Below are 15,372 nucleotides of genomic sequence, written 5' to 3'. Positions count from 1 at the left end.
ACGGGTGTACTCTTTGCTGGGTAAAAAACTGGCTGGATGGCCGGGCCCAAAGAGTTGTGGTGAATGGAGTTAAATCCAGTTGGTGGCCAGTCACAAGTGGTGTTCCCAGGGCTCAGCACTGGGGCCAGTTCTGTTTAATATCTATATCAATGATCTGGATGAGGGGATTGAGTGCACCCTCAGTAAGTTTGCAGACGACACCAAGTTGGGCGGGAGTGTTGATCTGCTCGAGGGTAGGAAGGCTCTGCAGAGGGACCTGGACAGGCTGGATTGATGGGCCCAGGCCAACTGTATGAGGTTCAACAAGGCCAAGTGCCGGGTCCTGCACTTCGGCCACAACAACCCCATGCAGCGCTACAGGCTTGGGGAAGAGTGGCTGGAAAGCTGCCTGGCGGGAAAGGACCTGGGGGTGCTGGTTGACAGCCGGCTGAACATGAGCCGGCAGTGTGCCCAGGCGGCCAAGAAGGCCAGTGGCATCCTGGCCTGTATCAGAACTAGTGTGGCCAGCAGGAGTAGGGAAGTGATCGTGCCCCTGTACTCAGCACTGGTGAGGTCGCACGTCGAATACTGTGTTCAGTTTTGGGCCCCTCACTACAAGAAGGACGTCAAGGTGCTGGAGCGTGTCCAGAGAAGGGCAACGAAGCTGGTGAGGGGTCTGGAAAACAAGTCTTCTGAGGAGCGGCTGAGGGAACTGGTGTTGTTTAGCCTGGAGAAAAGGAGGCTGAGGGGAGACCTCATCGCTCCCTACAACTGCCTGAAAGGAGGTTGTAGCGAGGTGGGTGTCGGTCTCTTCTCTCAAGTAACAAGCGATAGGACGAGAGGAAATGGCCTCAAGTTGCACCAGGGGAGGTTTAGATTGGACATGAGGAAAAATTTCTTCACCAAAAGGTGAAGCATTGGAACAGGCTGCCCAGGGAAGTGGTTGAGTCACCATCCCTGGAGGTATTTAAAAGACATGCAGATGTGGCATTTAGGGACACGGTTTAGTGGTGGACTTGGCAGTGCTAGGTTTACAGTTGGACTCAATGATCTTAAAGGTCTTTTCCAACCTAAATGATTCTATGATTCTATATATCTTTACAGCAGATATCCGAAAAGTGTGTGTCCACTTCCACTACACTAATGGATCTCAAAATGAGAATACCATCTCGAAAATCAGTATATTTAGGCCAGTTACAGTTTGGAAACCTGCTTCCCCATGTCTCTTAACGAACAGTGATCACACATGCTTGATCTCAGAAACATTAGCTTTACTATCGCTCTCTCAGAAGCATAGCAATGGGGAAGGGGGTGGGATGACAGGACCACTTGAACTCTCATTGACTATTTATTCATGCCATGGCTGTGCACATTTCAACAGGAATTCGACCACCACAAACAGGAAGCATTGCTATGTCCCCTCATTCCTTCACCTTAGAACTTTAAAACTGTGCACTTCTCTCTGTAAGTAGGACTTTCAATAATATACTGAACGAGTCCACCTTCAAATGGAGAGTGAAACATGGAGACCTGAATTTCAGAGGTGTAAGCAGTTACCATTGCCTTTAAAGTAGCCAAAAGCTGCAAATGCTTGGATAAGAAAATTACTCATTCTGTTACCATAACAGCATAGGTACCTAGTTTCAGCTCCAGAATGTGAATCTCATCCATTTTTCAAATTACATTTCTAAACTGAATCTCTAGTTTGATGTTTTAAAAAAAGAAAACAATTCTAAGCTTCTTATTCACCACCAAATTGTATCTGCAACATCCCCACATGGAGTGGCATAATGGTTTTAGTTCAGATTTATTTTCTGTCTTCCTCTGCTCAAAACAGACTTCGTAAGTGAACTGCACTACCCAGTTAAGCCACTGGATAGCATGAAGGGGCAAACAATTGTGCATGAGGATACTCGAAAAAGCAAGCATACAGTAGCACTACTGGTTAGCTATTGATCCACAGGCTTCAAGGCACATAGAAGCATAGGATTACATTCCAACATTTTTTTTTCCCTCCCAAATGCTCTCTAGAAAAGAGACAGGTATTTAATTTCAGAAACATAAGATTTACCATCTTCCCATTAACTGTGCCATATTTTAACAGCTATGAAGAGACCTGTTGAATCCATTAAGTTAGTTTTCCCCCCTTCTTCCTCCTCACAAGGATCTCGAACATTCATGAACCATATCTAAAACTGGCATGACAGATTAAAAAAAAAAAAATCTTTCACTGCCTAAAGCCTTTTAGCATTTTGTATTCAGGCAGATACCCACACTACCTGGGCAAGGAACTGTATAGAAAATTTCTTGTCTTTGTCCAGAGAAAGTCTAGCCTGCTCTCCAGTTTCAAAACATGCCTTAAGAGTAGCTTATGTCAATACAATGTCTCTTGCTCTCTTAAAACATTTGCTAGTGCTTACAGCTCCAATGCTTATTAAAATTGTCCGGCACTCAGAATTGGGGTCTTTAATGTTGTATGGATGCAAGAACTGATCTCAAGTCCTGAACCGAAGCCTCTACCAATTATGCTACAGTCACATGAAAATAAGCCCCAAAAAGTCTGAATAGCTTGTTTACACAATTTTATCACCTATTTTACCTTACTTTTAAAAAAGAGCTGAACTCTTGAGTGTTTCCAAAGAAGTCTCTTTCCATTTCTCTGTGGGGAAAAGGAAGGTGGGGGACATAAAGGGGAAATGGAAGAATTGCAGCAACCAAAGCTGACCTGTATAGAACGCTGAAGAGCAAAGCTAAAAAGCTTCGGAGGAACGCAATGCCATTAGTCTGGTGACAGCACCCTTTTGTGAATATCTGGAGAGAGAGCTGGGCTTGTTCAGTGTGGTGAAAAGGAGGCTGGGGGTGACCCAATATCTGCCTGTAGTTATTTCAAGGGCAGTTATGAAGATGAGAGCCAAACTCTTCTTGGTAGCGCCAGATAAAATAACAAGAGGCAAAACTGTCAATTTTGGCTGTGAACTTTCAGACTGGAGACTAAGGAAAAAGCCATTTGCTAGGAGAGCAGTGCAACACTCTAACAGGTTGTCCAGAGAGGTCACGGCATCCCCGCCCTTGAAGGTTTTCAAGATTTGGCTGGATAAAGCCATGACTAGCCTGTGACCTCGTGTTAGCAGCAATCCCACTGCTAACACTAGGAGAGCAGGAAGTTAGACTAGAAAACTTCCTAGAGATCCCTTCAAACAAACACTTCCATGATTTTGTGATCTGATATTTTATATAGTGGATATGGTAGAAGAAAACAGGTAGTGGCAGTTTTCACTGTTCCACTTTTATTATGGACAGTAATGAAGTATAGAGGGAAAATGCCAAAACTAACTGAAGTTAAAAAAAAAGAGAGTAAAAGAAAGGGGTAAAGAACCAAGCAGTATTTTTAGACATATTCAAAGAGAAAATGTTTCAGAAGAGTCTGCAGAAACCTTTCAGTGAGAGATTTTTCCAAAAAGGTCTTGAGAGAAGTCCTTGCTGTCGTCTTCCTCATTCCTTTTCTTTTTGCCTATCTCTTTCTCTCCATGTAAACACACACAGAATATTAACCTATGCTATTACTGTGCTGCTTCTGTGAAATTAAGTAGGCCTGTCAGCCAGAAAGAGTATATTTTTAACCTAAAGATGTCTACATTGCAATAAAAGCACTATATACTATCAAAACTAAGCTTCCACAGAGAAGGCAATCCACTTGAGCAAAACTGGTATACTTGTAGGTTGAACTTCAGAAATTGGTAAAATCCCACCTGCACTTTTTTTCTGCTTTTCACACTGTGGTACCCTGCAGATACTGGCATGGTAAAAGTCCATTGTTTTAAATGGTGATCTCAACTGGAAGCGGAAGTCTGGAATTAAAAGCACTACACATTTCTGAAGGACAGAGAGATGAACTTCAAAGAATCTAAAGGGGATGCAGTCTTCCTAAGGGCTTGAAGGAGATACGTCAGCTAGTCTTCACAGGAAGGTACTTGTAATATTCATTAGTGGTTTATAGTGACTTAGGCTGGAACAAGATGACAAGGACATGGACTGCAATAAAATTAGCATAACAAATTGAAGCTGTGACAGCTTTTGGTCATAACTCAGAATGGCAATTCACTGTCTACATGCATTTAGGGGCAAAAAAGCAGTGCTCCCAGGAATGCAGCACCCTTAGCCAACATGGGAGTTACAAAAAGACAGCTTACCACAACCTGTGAAGTTTTGTACAGGAAAACATAACTGTTGATACAGAAAGCCAGATTTACTTCTTCATTTGTTTAAAATGTTAAAAATGATGGACACTGAAAACTTTTTTTCCTAGCTTTTCCAGATCCAAATGCTAGAAAAATCTTTCCCATACTATCTACATTCATACTGTGTTTAATGCCTTTAGCCAAGCATGAGTTACTGGGTTATTTACCTTTTCAGTTTCGATAGGTACTCCATAAGTGAGCAGTACCTGCTCCTTCTTTGTTTTCCTCTCAAACTGACATAGTACTATTTAAGCAAAATTTGGGGAGGAGGAGACTGCCTGGTTATAAATGCACATAGGAACAACACACATCTCAAAGATGTAACACTTCTTTCTCCTGCAAGCATCTGTCTCTAAATACTCTCACACTGAGGTAACTATAAGCAGCTTTACCTGAGAAAACACCAGAAAACAGAGAAAGAGCTTAGACATCGTACCACAACACACACACACACACACAATAAATAAATCACACCCAGCTCTATTGCCAGTGAAGCTGTGTGTTGAAGGAGCCCGTGCCTCACAGTTTGTAGGTAGGCTTGAGCAGGAAAGAAATCCTACCAGAAGACTTCATATTATTGATGTAGAAAAGAGAAATACTCTACCAGTTTCTTCAGCCTCATTTGGAGACAGCGACCACAGATTAAAAGAGGGCCACACTCCATGCAGATGAAATGGATCGGAAGAACAGCTGTCTGATAATGAAGCTAAATCTGCAAGTAATACAGCTTGAAGCACACTGGGGGGATAGAAGTAATGTAGAAGGGTAAAAGTAAAAAGAAAGCTGTAAGTAACTTGCAATATGGTAAGAATTGACCCATTGCTGGACAGTTTGGGGCTGAAGCCGGGGAAAGGCTTGGAAAGCCCTGTGAGAAGAGAAAGTAACAAGGAGACATAAACCACAAAGTTACTCCAGCTTAATCCACTTCAAGAACTGAGAGCACACACAAACCACCCTGTATGCTCAATGTGTACCTGTTCAGAGTGCTACCTTTTTATGCATCCATCATTGCTGCACAATGGTTTAGCTGAAGGTACATCCCAGGGTGCTAGGGCACAGCATCAAGCACTCTGAGGAGAAGTTACGCTTTGGGAGCTCTACAGCAAGTTATAATCTGTTACCAGCATAAAACTAATGTCATCTAGTCTGTCCTCGAGAAGGTCTGTAACAGCAGTAGTTAGAATGCTTTCAGGGACCACCTTTGCTAGCTTCCTCTCCACTGCCAACACTCCCCAAAATAAACAGCATCCTTTAAGATGTTTAGTATAAGGTTTAAATCTAGGTTTAAATGAGGTTCCCATTAAAAGGTCAGTGACTGCATGGGAATAGCTCACCCAGCAACTGTCTTTTTTTCTTAACACAAACTCCTCTCAGGAACTGGGACAGGACATTATATTAAACATCTGGGATAGACATCTGGATACTAAACTCCAGGACATTTCCTGGTGATAAGTTCTTGTTTTGCTAAGTATGCTTAAAGGGAAAAAAAAAAAATCTAGCACATCAAAAAGGTAACATAGCCTTAAATTGTTACCAACTTCTCTATGGTTTTAGCCAGTAACAACAGCTGTGCTCTCACGCTTAATAATTACACAAATAAGGTAGGCAACATTGTGCCTTACTCCTCATAGGGCCTTCGGATGTTCAGACGGTTTTGAGAACCACCGTACAGAATAGGGGAATGACAGGCATGGACATAGGCTAATCATGTTTGTAAGATGACCCCTAACTGAATTTAAATGAGAGACACCACTGTCTTCACAGTACAGGTAAGATCTTATATCACCTTTATCAAACTGAGTATTGCTGTGGAGAGCAACACGTGTAATAAGTAATGAAAAACTCAGTGTTTGCGAACAAAGCTGGGAATTCCAGCTACATTTTGGAAGTAAAACACTAAGAGTATGTGAGAAGTGATATTAAAGCAAAATCCCATAAAGCTGTGAGAGACTGGCTTGGTTTGCTTTTATGCCCCATCAAAAATAATGAAAACCATGGAAGGTAAACAAATGGGGGGGGGAAGCAAAACTCATTAGTAACGTGGAAATCCAGTACTAAAGAAAATTAAATCAGTCCATTACATATAAAGGGTCTTTGAGGTTTTTGTTTGTTCTTGCTACTATGCTTACACTAGTAGTTGATTCACTGACACTGCAGGGAATGGACTGCTACTATTCTAGTCTTTTGAGCAGTTTCCCATTGAATCTCTGTACAAATGCACTCCAGAAGTGCATTCCAGTAGATTAAGTTGTATGAAGATGTATTCTACAGAGTTGCGCACAGTTTTATGGAATATTTTATACTTAAAGGTTCAATTACCACCATCAGCTAAAAAAAACCAAAACAAAACAAACCATGTTTTTTGTTGCTTCAAGACGCATTGTTTCAGAGTAACTTAAGAAAACTGCTAATGGGATCAAAGGAAATCCTTATCCTTAATCTGTGTCACATATTCATGAATAAGAGAATATGCTGATTCCCTTTAGTTACCAAGACACCAGTGTTGCTGTGGTAACCACACTTGCATGAAACAAACTACTCACCTGCACAATAATGCCCTTGCTCTTGTATTCTGCATGGAGGCCTCGGGAGAAGTAATCCACAAAAGCCTAGAGAGAAAAGAAGGGAAATATGCAGCATGCTATGCATTAAAATGGAAACTGTAGTTTGCAGGTTTTTGTAAGCATATTTGAATTACTATTTATAGTTCCTGTTTTCAAAGTGAAAAACCTTAGGTTTTCAAAGAAACTTTGCATACTAGAGCAATGCCGTCTGAATAGAAACCCTATGCTTACAAAGCACTTTTACAGAAGTGAGGCTCAATCTAAACAAATTAAACCCTTTTTAATTTAGAAGGAAAAGGAACCAGATTCGTTACATACAGCCTAGTTAAAAAAGGAAAATAAGACTTTGTATGTTCACATTGTCCACTACTTATGTCATCTGCTTAAAAAAAAAGTCTAAGAGTGATTTAAGTAGGTTTCTCTTGGGCATGGTTTTTAAAACATAGTGTTTAAATACTTTGTCTTCTGCCTTTACGTTTTCAAGAAATGCCACCCTACGGTGATATTTTTTCCTAGTCCTCAAGTCCACTACCATGGATTCTCTCCCAAACTTCTGGAAGTTTTAGAAATTACGAGACTAAAAGTTGCAAGAAAGAAGTGAAAGGGTTTAAAAGGTGGATGCTAGTACCTGCCTTCAAGATGCCCTCACATCTGATACAGCCACCTCCACAACCACAACGAGAACATATTGTCCTAATAACCCAAGGCTACTCAGCAGTTTAAACCAGCATAGATTCCCCCTCCCTGAGTTTGTCTAAACCACCTTTCCACTTTTCCCTCCTGCAGTCCAGTGAGACAAAATATCAGGTTCTGCTATGGTTTCATGTTTTAGTGAAACAATACAGCCAAGCAGGATGAATGGAGTACCTTCAAACTGCAGGAACTAAGCTATCTTATCCATGCTTGAAGCTAAAATAAATACTAAATAAATTAATCCAAGTATTTAAGAAGCAGTTGCTTCAGACCAGTTTCAAAACAAACAGCAAAGCTCTAGTATTGCACCTGCTTTGCAGTCTTCCTTTGCTGACCATATCACCACTGGATTAACAGAAGTCCTAACTGAAACCAGTGCTTAAAGCTTGCGGTGCCCAGTGTTTTTCCTATTAAGGTCATCCTACTGAACTCAGCCTATACAAGAAGCAGAAGAAACACTCCCATGCTACTGGGCTATTTCTACAGACACTTTTCTGAGCATACACAAGATCTGAAAGAAAACTAGACTTTGCTGCGTAGCCGATAGGTCCTTTTATTCTTCATCGTCACGTTGCATGTACAAGCTAGGAGGCTCATTAAACCAAAAAAGCTTATCTTCTGTCCAACTGTTCTTTCCTTCTCCCTTTCCTCCAAGTATAAGTTTTAAATGAAATCCAGTATTCAACAAAGTCTCTGAAAATCAGGCCTAGCAGCAATGATTCAAGTGAGCTAGTTGTGCTGTTGCAACAATGTCACTTGCATATACACGCAAATAGTTCAGTGCAGTCCCTGAACACAGTTACCAGATATGTGTGATAACTGCACAGAGTATATCAATAATCTATTAAAAATAAAAAACTATATTGTGTTAATCAAAGGGCTTTGATCATTCAAATTTCTAACTATTTCTACATGACAGAGTCCTGAAATCAGTTACTGCTCCAAATATGGAGAGACAGTACAAAGAGACTGTCATCTCTACTGGTTGCAAAGAGCTTGCAATAAAGAGAATGTTCATTTTACATGAGAAGAAAAAGCAACTTCCAGTATCCAAATAAACTTTGGAGTTTTTCTGCTTGAAGAATTTATTTAGAGCCAAGGTGTGTTTTCTACCTCCAGATCCTCAAGCCCCCCAGCAGCCTCTAACTTAAAACAGTCTTAAGAACGCCATCTAATTAAGCATCCCCTGAATAAACAGACAAACATTGCATTAAGAAAACTACTTCTCCTTGGATATCCAGTAACAAACCCAAATACTAAAGACGTGGTGGTGGTGGTGGGCAATCACGTTTCACTTCTTATTAGTATTAATGCGGGTAGATAGGTAAGCCTGTCAAAAATATGACTGTGATTCCTTTAAAAGTGTCTTGTTTCACTGTAAAATAGGGAATTCTCCACTGGAAGGTTAAAGAGTTGGACTGCGTCTGTTCCTGATAATTAGCCAAAGCCATTGACTTAGACCTGAAGGATACTATGCTTTAAATTCCCTCTATATAGATGAGGAAAAAAAACCTAGAAATTGCAGATACAGTCTTTCTACAGCTACATTAGGGGAGTCACTTTCATGCTTACTAATCTTGCTCTGGTAGAAGATGAGCAGCACCGAGAATAGGCAGATTACTTAAGCTGTAATTGAGTTTCTTAGGGGGAGGGGAGGAAATATTTAAGATTCTCACTGAAAAAAGACTAACCAAAGCAGTATAAGGCATATTATCACTAAAATCAGAAGCTCAATTCATTCCATAAAGCTGAAGGCACTGCCACAATGAAAGTGACCTTTCGTATTAAAACAAAAAACTGTGCTCTCAGGAAACAGCTATTTCAAGAGCAAATTTTATCAGCTAAAACTAATCCAGGCTTTCATGATTTCTAAACTTAAATATCCCCTCCTTTAGTATGAATAAAATAGCGTGCATCAATTCCTTTCTGGAAATATGAAGACGTTACTGAGAGTCTAGAGGAAAAATAGGTCTGTTCTGACACAAATGATGCTACTGAAGGTTTCTTCATCCTGTCAAGATTCTGCTTAGACTCTGAAATCCTTGAAGTGTTTAAGGTAATTACCAGGTGCACCTGAAAAAGCTGTAGTGCCATACTGCTTTAATACCGGTGTAAATGTCTCTTGCATTTAGTTTTATCACGTATACTTCAGTTCCATACTGTGTACCCATATTCTGTCTTTATGGCATTAACTGGAGACCTTTTAGGAGAACATTTTAGAAGCCCCTATAAGTATCTTCGGAAAAAAAATAAGACCAGCTGTAGAAAGACAAAACTGTCCCAGTGACACAAAGAGAAACCAGAGCAGTTCAATTTAAAATGAATGTAGATCTAGAGTAGTAATTTATGAACTGATAAAATAAACCAGTCTATTGTGGAAGCAGACAGGAAATTTCAGTAAAAGTAGTGTTTGGCTAAGTGGGGAGCTTCTTGATGAACTAAAAATGAGCATATGAGAGACAGAAACAGGGAGAACTAACAAAAGAGAAACATAAAACATTATTGGGTACTTAGGAATAAAATCCAAGCTAGGAAGAGACTAGAAAAGGACATTAAGGGTAGCAGTAAAGGATCCTACAGCTACACGAGTTTCAAGAGGAATTTCAGAGAAATGGGGGTCTGTTGATGGATGAGGGAGACAACCTAGAGATAAAGGATAGAAAAAGGTTAAGGTATTCAACACTTCTCTTGCCTTTGCACAGCCAAAGCCTGCTCACATGCCTCTGCATGCACCAGCTTTGTTTAACGAAAGAGATAGGTAGAGGCAGCAACAATTTAGGGACTACTCAGAGAAGCTCGATGTATTCAAATCCATGGAGCCACCACAGATTCACCCAAGAGAGCTGGAAGAACTAGTCTGCATGTATATGAGTCTGCTGCCTACGGTATCTGAAAAACTATGGAAACTGGGGGAGGTCTTTGACAACTAGAAGAGGGCTAACATATCCCTCCTTGAAAAGGCAAGAATGATCCCGTCAGTTTTAACTCAGTTTGTGAAAAGATCATGGAGCCCTCCTCCTGGAATTCATTTCCAAGCACATAAAGGACAAGAAGATAAATCTGTGTTGACTGTTTCTGATGTACCAACAGCAAATCATGTTTGACCAACTAAAGTGCTTTCTACAATGGAGTGGACTAGCTTTGTAGATGAGGGAAACAGATTTTTAATTATATATAAACTATACGTATGTGTGATATATATATAGATATATTTTCACTTCAGTAAAGATTTTGACACCATCTTCTGCAGCACTCTCATTTGGAAGTCGAGCAGATATGTGCTGAAAGGACAAACTGCTGGCCAGACTGAAAATTGGCTGGACCACCAGGCTCAAAGGGCCATGATCAATAGCTTGACATCTGGCTGATAACAAGCAGAGAACCCTATAGATCAATACAGAGGCCCATATTCTTCAGTATCTCCTATCAGCAACCCAGATGATGACACAGAGCACACCCTCAGCAAATTTGCAGATGACAACGTTAGATGGAGCTGCTGACACAACAGAGCTTCAGTCCAGAGAGACCCTGATAAGCTTGATTATTGTTAAACATCATGAGATTTCTTGACTGGCACAGAGTGAAGTGCAAAGTTCTGCATATGGAGAGGGGTAACGTCATGCCTTAATTTTGTTCGAGTAGCAGCCCTGCGGCAAAAAACCTGGAATTTATGGTGGCTGCCATAAGCCAATAATCCACTCACTGCAAGAACATCTAACGACATACTGGGCTACATTAGCAGGATATATGGTCAGCAGATCAAGGGACGTTGACTATTTCGTAATGGCGAGGCCTTAGAGCTCTACCTTTTCTCTTACCTGAAATGCTAAACTTAAGGCAACTAGTAAAAAGGAGAACAAATGTTTGCTTCCAGCAAGCACCAGAAGAGTCCTACTTAAATAAATATATATACATACATATTGAAGACACACATCTTCAGTAAGATTAGGGAAAAAAGTTTCAAAGTCAAAATAAGAAAGTGTGTTAAACTTAGTCAATGTCCTTTCTCAACGTCACACTAAGCTTGCTTGGTACACTAGCATCCTTTTCCATGTAAAAGTAGAATGCATGATGAAATATATAAAATAGTCATTTCCATGCCAGTAAATCCTTGCACTCATTTTTCTCTCGACCTTCCAGCTTCCACTATTGGAAAAAATTTAAGTTACAAACTCAGTACTTTTAGTTCATGAAAGCACCACTAGATGGACACCAAAACATTTATTCCTGTAGTGTTGGCTTATGTTTGACACTTGATTTCAGTGTGGAAAAGAACACTTACCTTGGTTGCAGAGTAAAGAGTCAGTAGTGGAGTTGGATACGTCCCAGCAGCTGAGGAGATATTCAGGATTACCCCTTTTGATCTGAAAGGCAGTGAAGATATATTATCATGAAACAAAGGCAACTTCTTTCATGTTTCAGAAAATTACTGCAAGCCTAAAGAAAGCCTTTAGGATGCAACTGAGATTAAGACCTGTTTAAAAACCCCAACCAAATCCTAAATTAAAATTTACTAATATGACTTTAAGCACAATATAAGTATTCAAGCAGCTGGTATAAATCAGGAACAACTCCAAGGTCAATACAGCAAGAGAATCAAGCTCCATACACTTATACACACACTGAGCTAAACTATGCCAAACCAATTGAGCGAAGCTGGCACAAGTCCAAAAGGCAACTTCTAAATCTCGGGCCAAAGTGGCAGAAATGGCAACACAAGTTTGTTGTACAGTTTACACTTTGATAATCCCTTACATCTTCTAAATGTTACTTCACGATGGATCTTCAAGATAGGAAGTATCTGAATTTACTGCTCAAATACAGAAGTGTTTTAATATAGTATGGAAGATATTTAGTGGATGACTACAGAAAATAAGAGTTGTTTTACAGCTGTATTATAGTAACACTGAAAGTATTCCACCATAATATTTAAGTAAGGGTACCAGTCTGAAAGTAGCTACCACCTGCTCTGCCAAGCATGTGCAGGTAGGGCAGAACGTGAGACTCCTGGATTTCCCAACCCACTGACTGATTTTGAGCATGTCTATTTCTGTGACTAGTTTTACCTACAAAACCAGACATATTATTTAGTGCTAGGTAGAAAGAAGAATTAGTTTTAAAAGCTTCAGGCAAATTAGGGCAAGTACGCTGTTAGAATGTGCTACCAGACAGTCCAACACAGTGAAAGATGCATCTCTGCTGCTTCTTACCCTGTAGTAAATTCAAGACAGTTTACCTGAATGTACTACTAAGTATGCCGTGTTTAGTGCAGAGTGAGAACATTCACGCAGGTAGGCATCACGCAGCTCAGCTCCTGCGGATTCACATACGAGTTTCTCATCATATTTGTTCATCCACATATACCCTATGCCGCTGCTGCCACAATGATTTAAGTAGCCATTGTGAAAACAAACAGCTGAGCTTAAGTGACCCTTAAAAATTAAAACGATATAACTCTCTGAAAATCGTGACAACAGATTCAAACCAACATGGCTTCTGCTATGATAAAAGTGTGAATTAAATCTGTGATTGATTCACCTCTGGGAATGAGATGGCTAGCGTGACAGAAAAGAATCATTTCAGTCATTCAGAATTTCAAACACTTTTGCCAAAGTTCGTTGTATTTTTCAGGAGTTATCTGCAAGGCTTGGTTGGTGAAATAAAGTAGTAACATGGAGCAAAATATGTAGTATGGAGAAAATAAGACTGCAAATTAATCACGAATTTTCACGACTGCAAAAGGTTAACAGTGGATGCCAGATTATTCATATCAAGACAGGTGGGTGCTTATGATATTTATTCATGAGCTCAAATGGGGATTAGCAGTGAAATGAGTATTCATGCAGTTTTTAAGAGATTACCAGATTGGAGAATACTATAAGGAACTTTTTAAAGAGCTCAGACTGCTATGTGAACAGACTGCAGAATGGCAGATGAAAAATCAATATTAACAAAACCAACAACGGATACTAAAGAAAATAACGTGAATTAATCACAAACCTTGCAGGACTTTAAATCAACTATCTGCTCCCTGGAAAGCCTAAACAAAGTCCACAAGGAGTTCTCTTTTGTGCAGCAGTCACCAAAACCAGCCAAAGAACAGGATGGTGGGAATGGCAGGGACAGATCCACCACCACTGAAATCCTGTATTACAGTCTATGGAACACTTTTATCCCTCCAAATATAGGACAGAAATATTAAGAACCTGATGATTTAAGAAAGGGGAAGAGGAGAAGAAAAACCCTGATACATCTATGAGGTGAAAAGATCCGTTCAATTTAGCTATTTAAGAGACTATTAAGAGCAGCCATGATAAGAATATACAGACTAATGAATGACAAAGATCAAGATCTTGATTTATCCTCTCAGAATACAAAAGAAAGATGACATTTATTTAAATGACAGACTGAAATTTAGATACGATAAAAGGAAGTGCTCTTCCCATATTCAGACTATAAGAATACTTGCCACAAAACTTAATTGAGGACAAAAGCTTAATAGGATTCAAAAAGGCGTAAGGATAAACACGAGCATCATGCTTATAAAACAAACTGAAGCTTTAGAAGAGAGGCTGGCATTCAGGCTGTAAAGCACAGGTCTCGCAGCGTCTGGCTAGACTGCAACTTTCCAGCAGTAGTGACCATCATCTAGGTGCAGTGAATTAATGGTCTGACCCAGTGAAGAAAACTCTCTTGGAAACACAACAAATTAGTAGCAGCCCTTTGCAGAAGCTCCGTGTATTGGTCTCTTTGAAGCAGTCAATGCCACTGTGGGTCTTGTGGTTTGTATTTTTTCTTTATAAAGAAAACAGTCCTAGCCTTAAAAGCTCATAACTTAAAACCTCCAGATAAAAGGAAACTGAGAAGCGTGCGTGTAGGGGGAACACTTCCAATTACTCCAGTTACAATTTTGCTTCTTAGAGGAATTGGAGAAGAAATGTTTTTAGGGAGGGATCTGAAGAGTTACACGAGCATCAGCGCAGCAAAAAGAAATTTTGGCTCCATCCAACTCAAGTGTGCACTTAAAAAAAAAAAAAAGTTGGTCAAGATGAAGAGAGCCAGGCCCACACCCTCACACCTCCCCATCATTCTACCTTAAGTGGTCCAGTGCCGGGGAGGCTATATTTAGCCATCTCCCTGTTGCTGTGGCAACCAGCGCCTGCTCCAGCTGCACGCCAAGTGGAAAGAGCAAGCTTCCTCTGTAATGTAATTATGCACTTGCTACTTCCCTGGCAATAAATACCATAGTTTGATATTTGTCTAGAAACAGTCAACTGATTTTTGTTGGTGGTTTTTTTGTTCCCAAAGACATCAAGCCTCGACTTTCAGTTCTATGAGTCTCCCACCTTAGACAGTAGCCTGAAAATTTACAGAGGAACTGCTCATTTAACTGTAATAGGAAGCTGCAGATTACAAATTGTCACTTTAAGTGTTCAGAGCATGGGAGAGGAGCCACAGCAGAGAATCTAGATGCCATCACCAGAAGTGGCATTCACCTAATGCTGCTATATTTATTATAAAGTAACAGACACACCAAGATGCGGTTGTGTTTTCTCCTTACAGACCTGGATGCAAAGCATGTAAAGTCTGCTCTATTTCTGTTGCTATCCTCGAACAAGTGAGGAATAACGATGGGATTCCTAGTCTGGTTTTATTCTTAGAGCCTGGAGCCCTTTTTCCTAACCTGCGGTCCCATGTGAGAAATTTATGGTTGGCCCAAAGAGCAGCCAAGTACAGCTACCATTCGCTCATGCTCTTGGATTTGCTGGACAGCCATGTCCTCCTGCGGTTACAGACTCTTAGTGGTGTTAATGGCCTGTGAGCTATGACTATGCAGGAGTTCGCAGCTGCAGACATTGCTTCTGTGCACTGCAAACCTAACTGACTTCACAAAACCA

General features: G+C 40.4%; 1 protein-coding gene across 1 annotated transcript in view; it reads right to left on the bottom strand.

The window, feature by feature from the left end:
* The window catches only part of HSD17B12 (hydroxysteroid 17-beta dehydrogenase 12), a 94,089-nt gene that overhangs the window by 4,226 nt on the left and 74,491 nt on the right, over nucleotides 1–15,372 (bottom strand). The window contains 2 exon segments of the mRNA XM_076344403.1: nucleotides 6,761–6,826; nucleotides 11,757–11,838. Coding sequence (XP_076200518.1) covers nucleotides 6,761–6,826; nucleotides 11,757–11,838 — 148 coding nt within the window.

This window comes from Aptenodytes patagonicus, chromosome 7 (assembly GCF_965638725.1).
Source record: "Aptenodytes patagonicus chromosome 7, bAptPat1.pri.cur, whole genome shotgun sequence".
Classification (NCBI taxonomy): Eukaryota; Metazoa; Chordata; class Aves; order Sphenisciformes; family Spheniscidae; genus Aptenodytes; species Aptenodytes patagonicus.
Note: the sequence above shows the minus strand (reverse complement) of the source record. Positions and strands in the feature narration are given on the sequence as shown.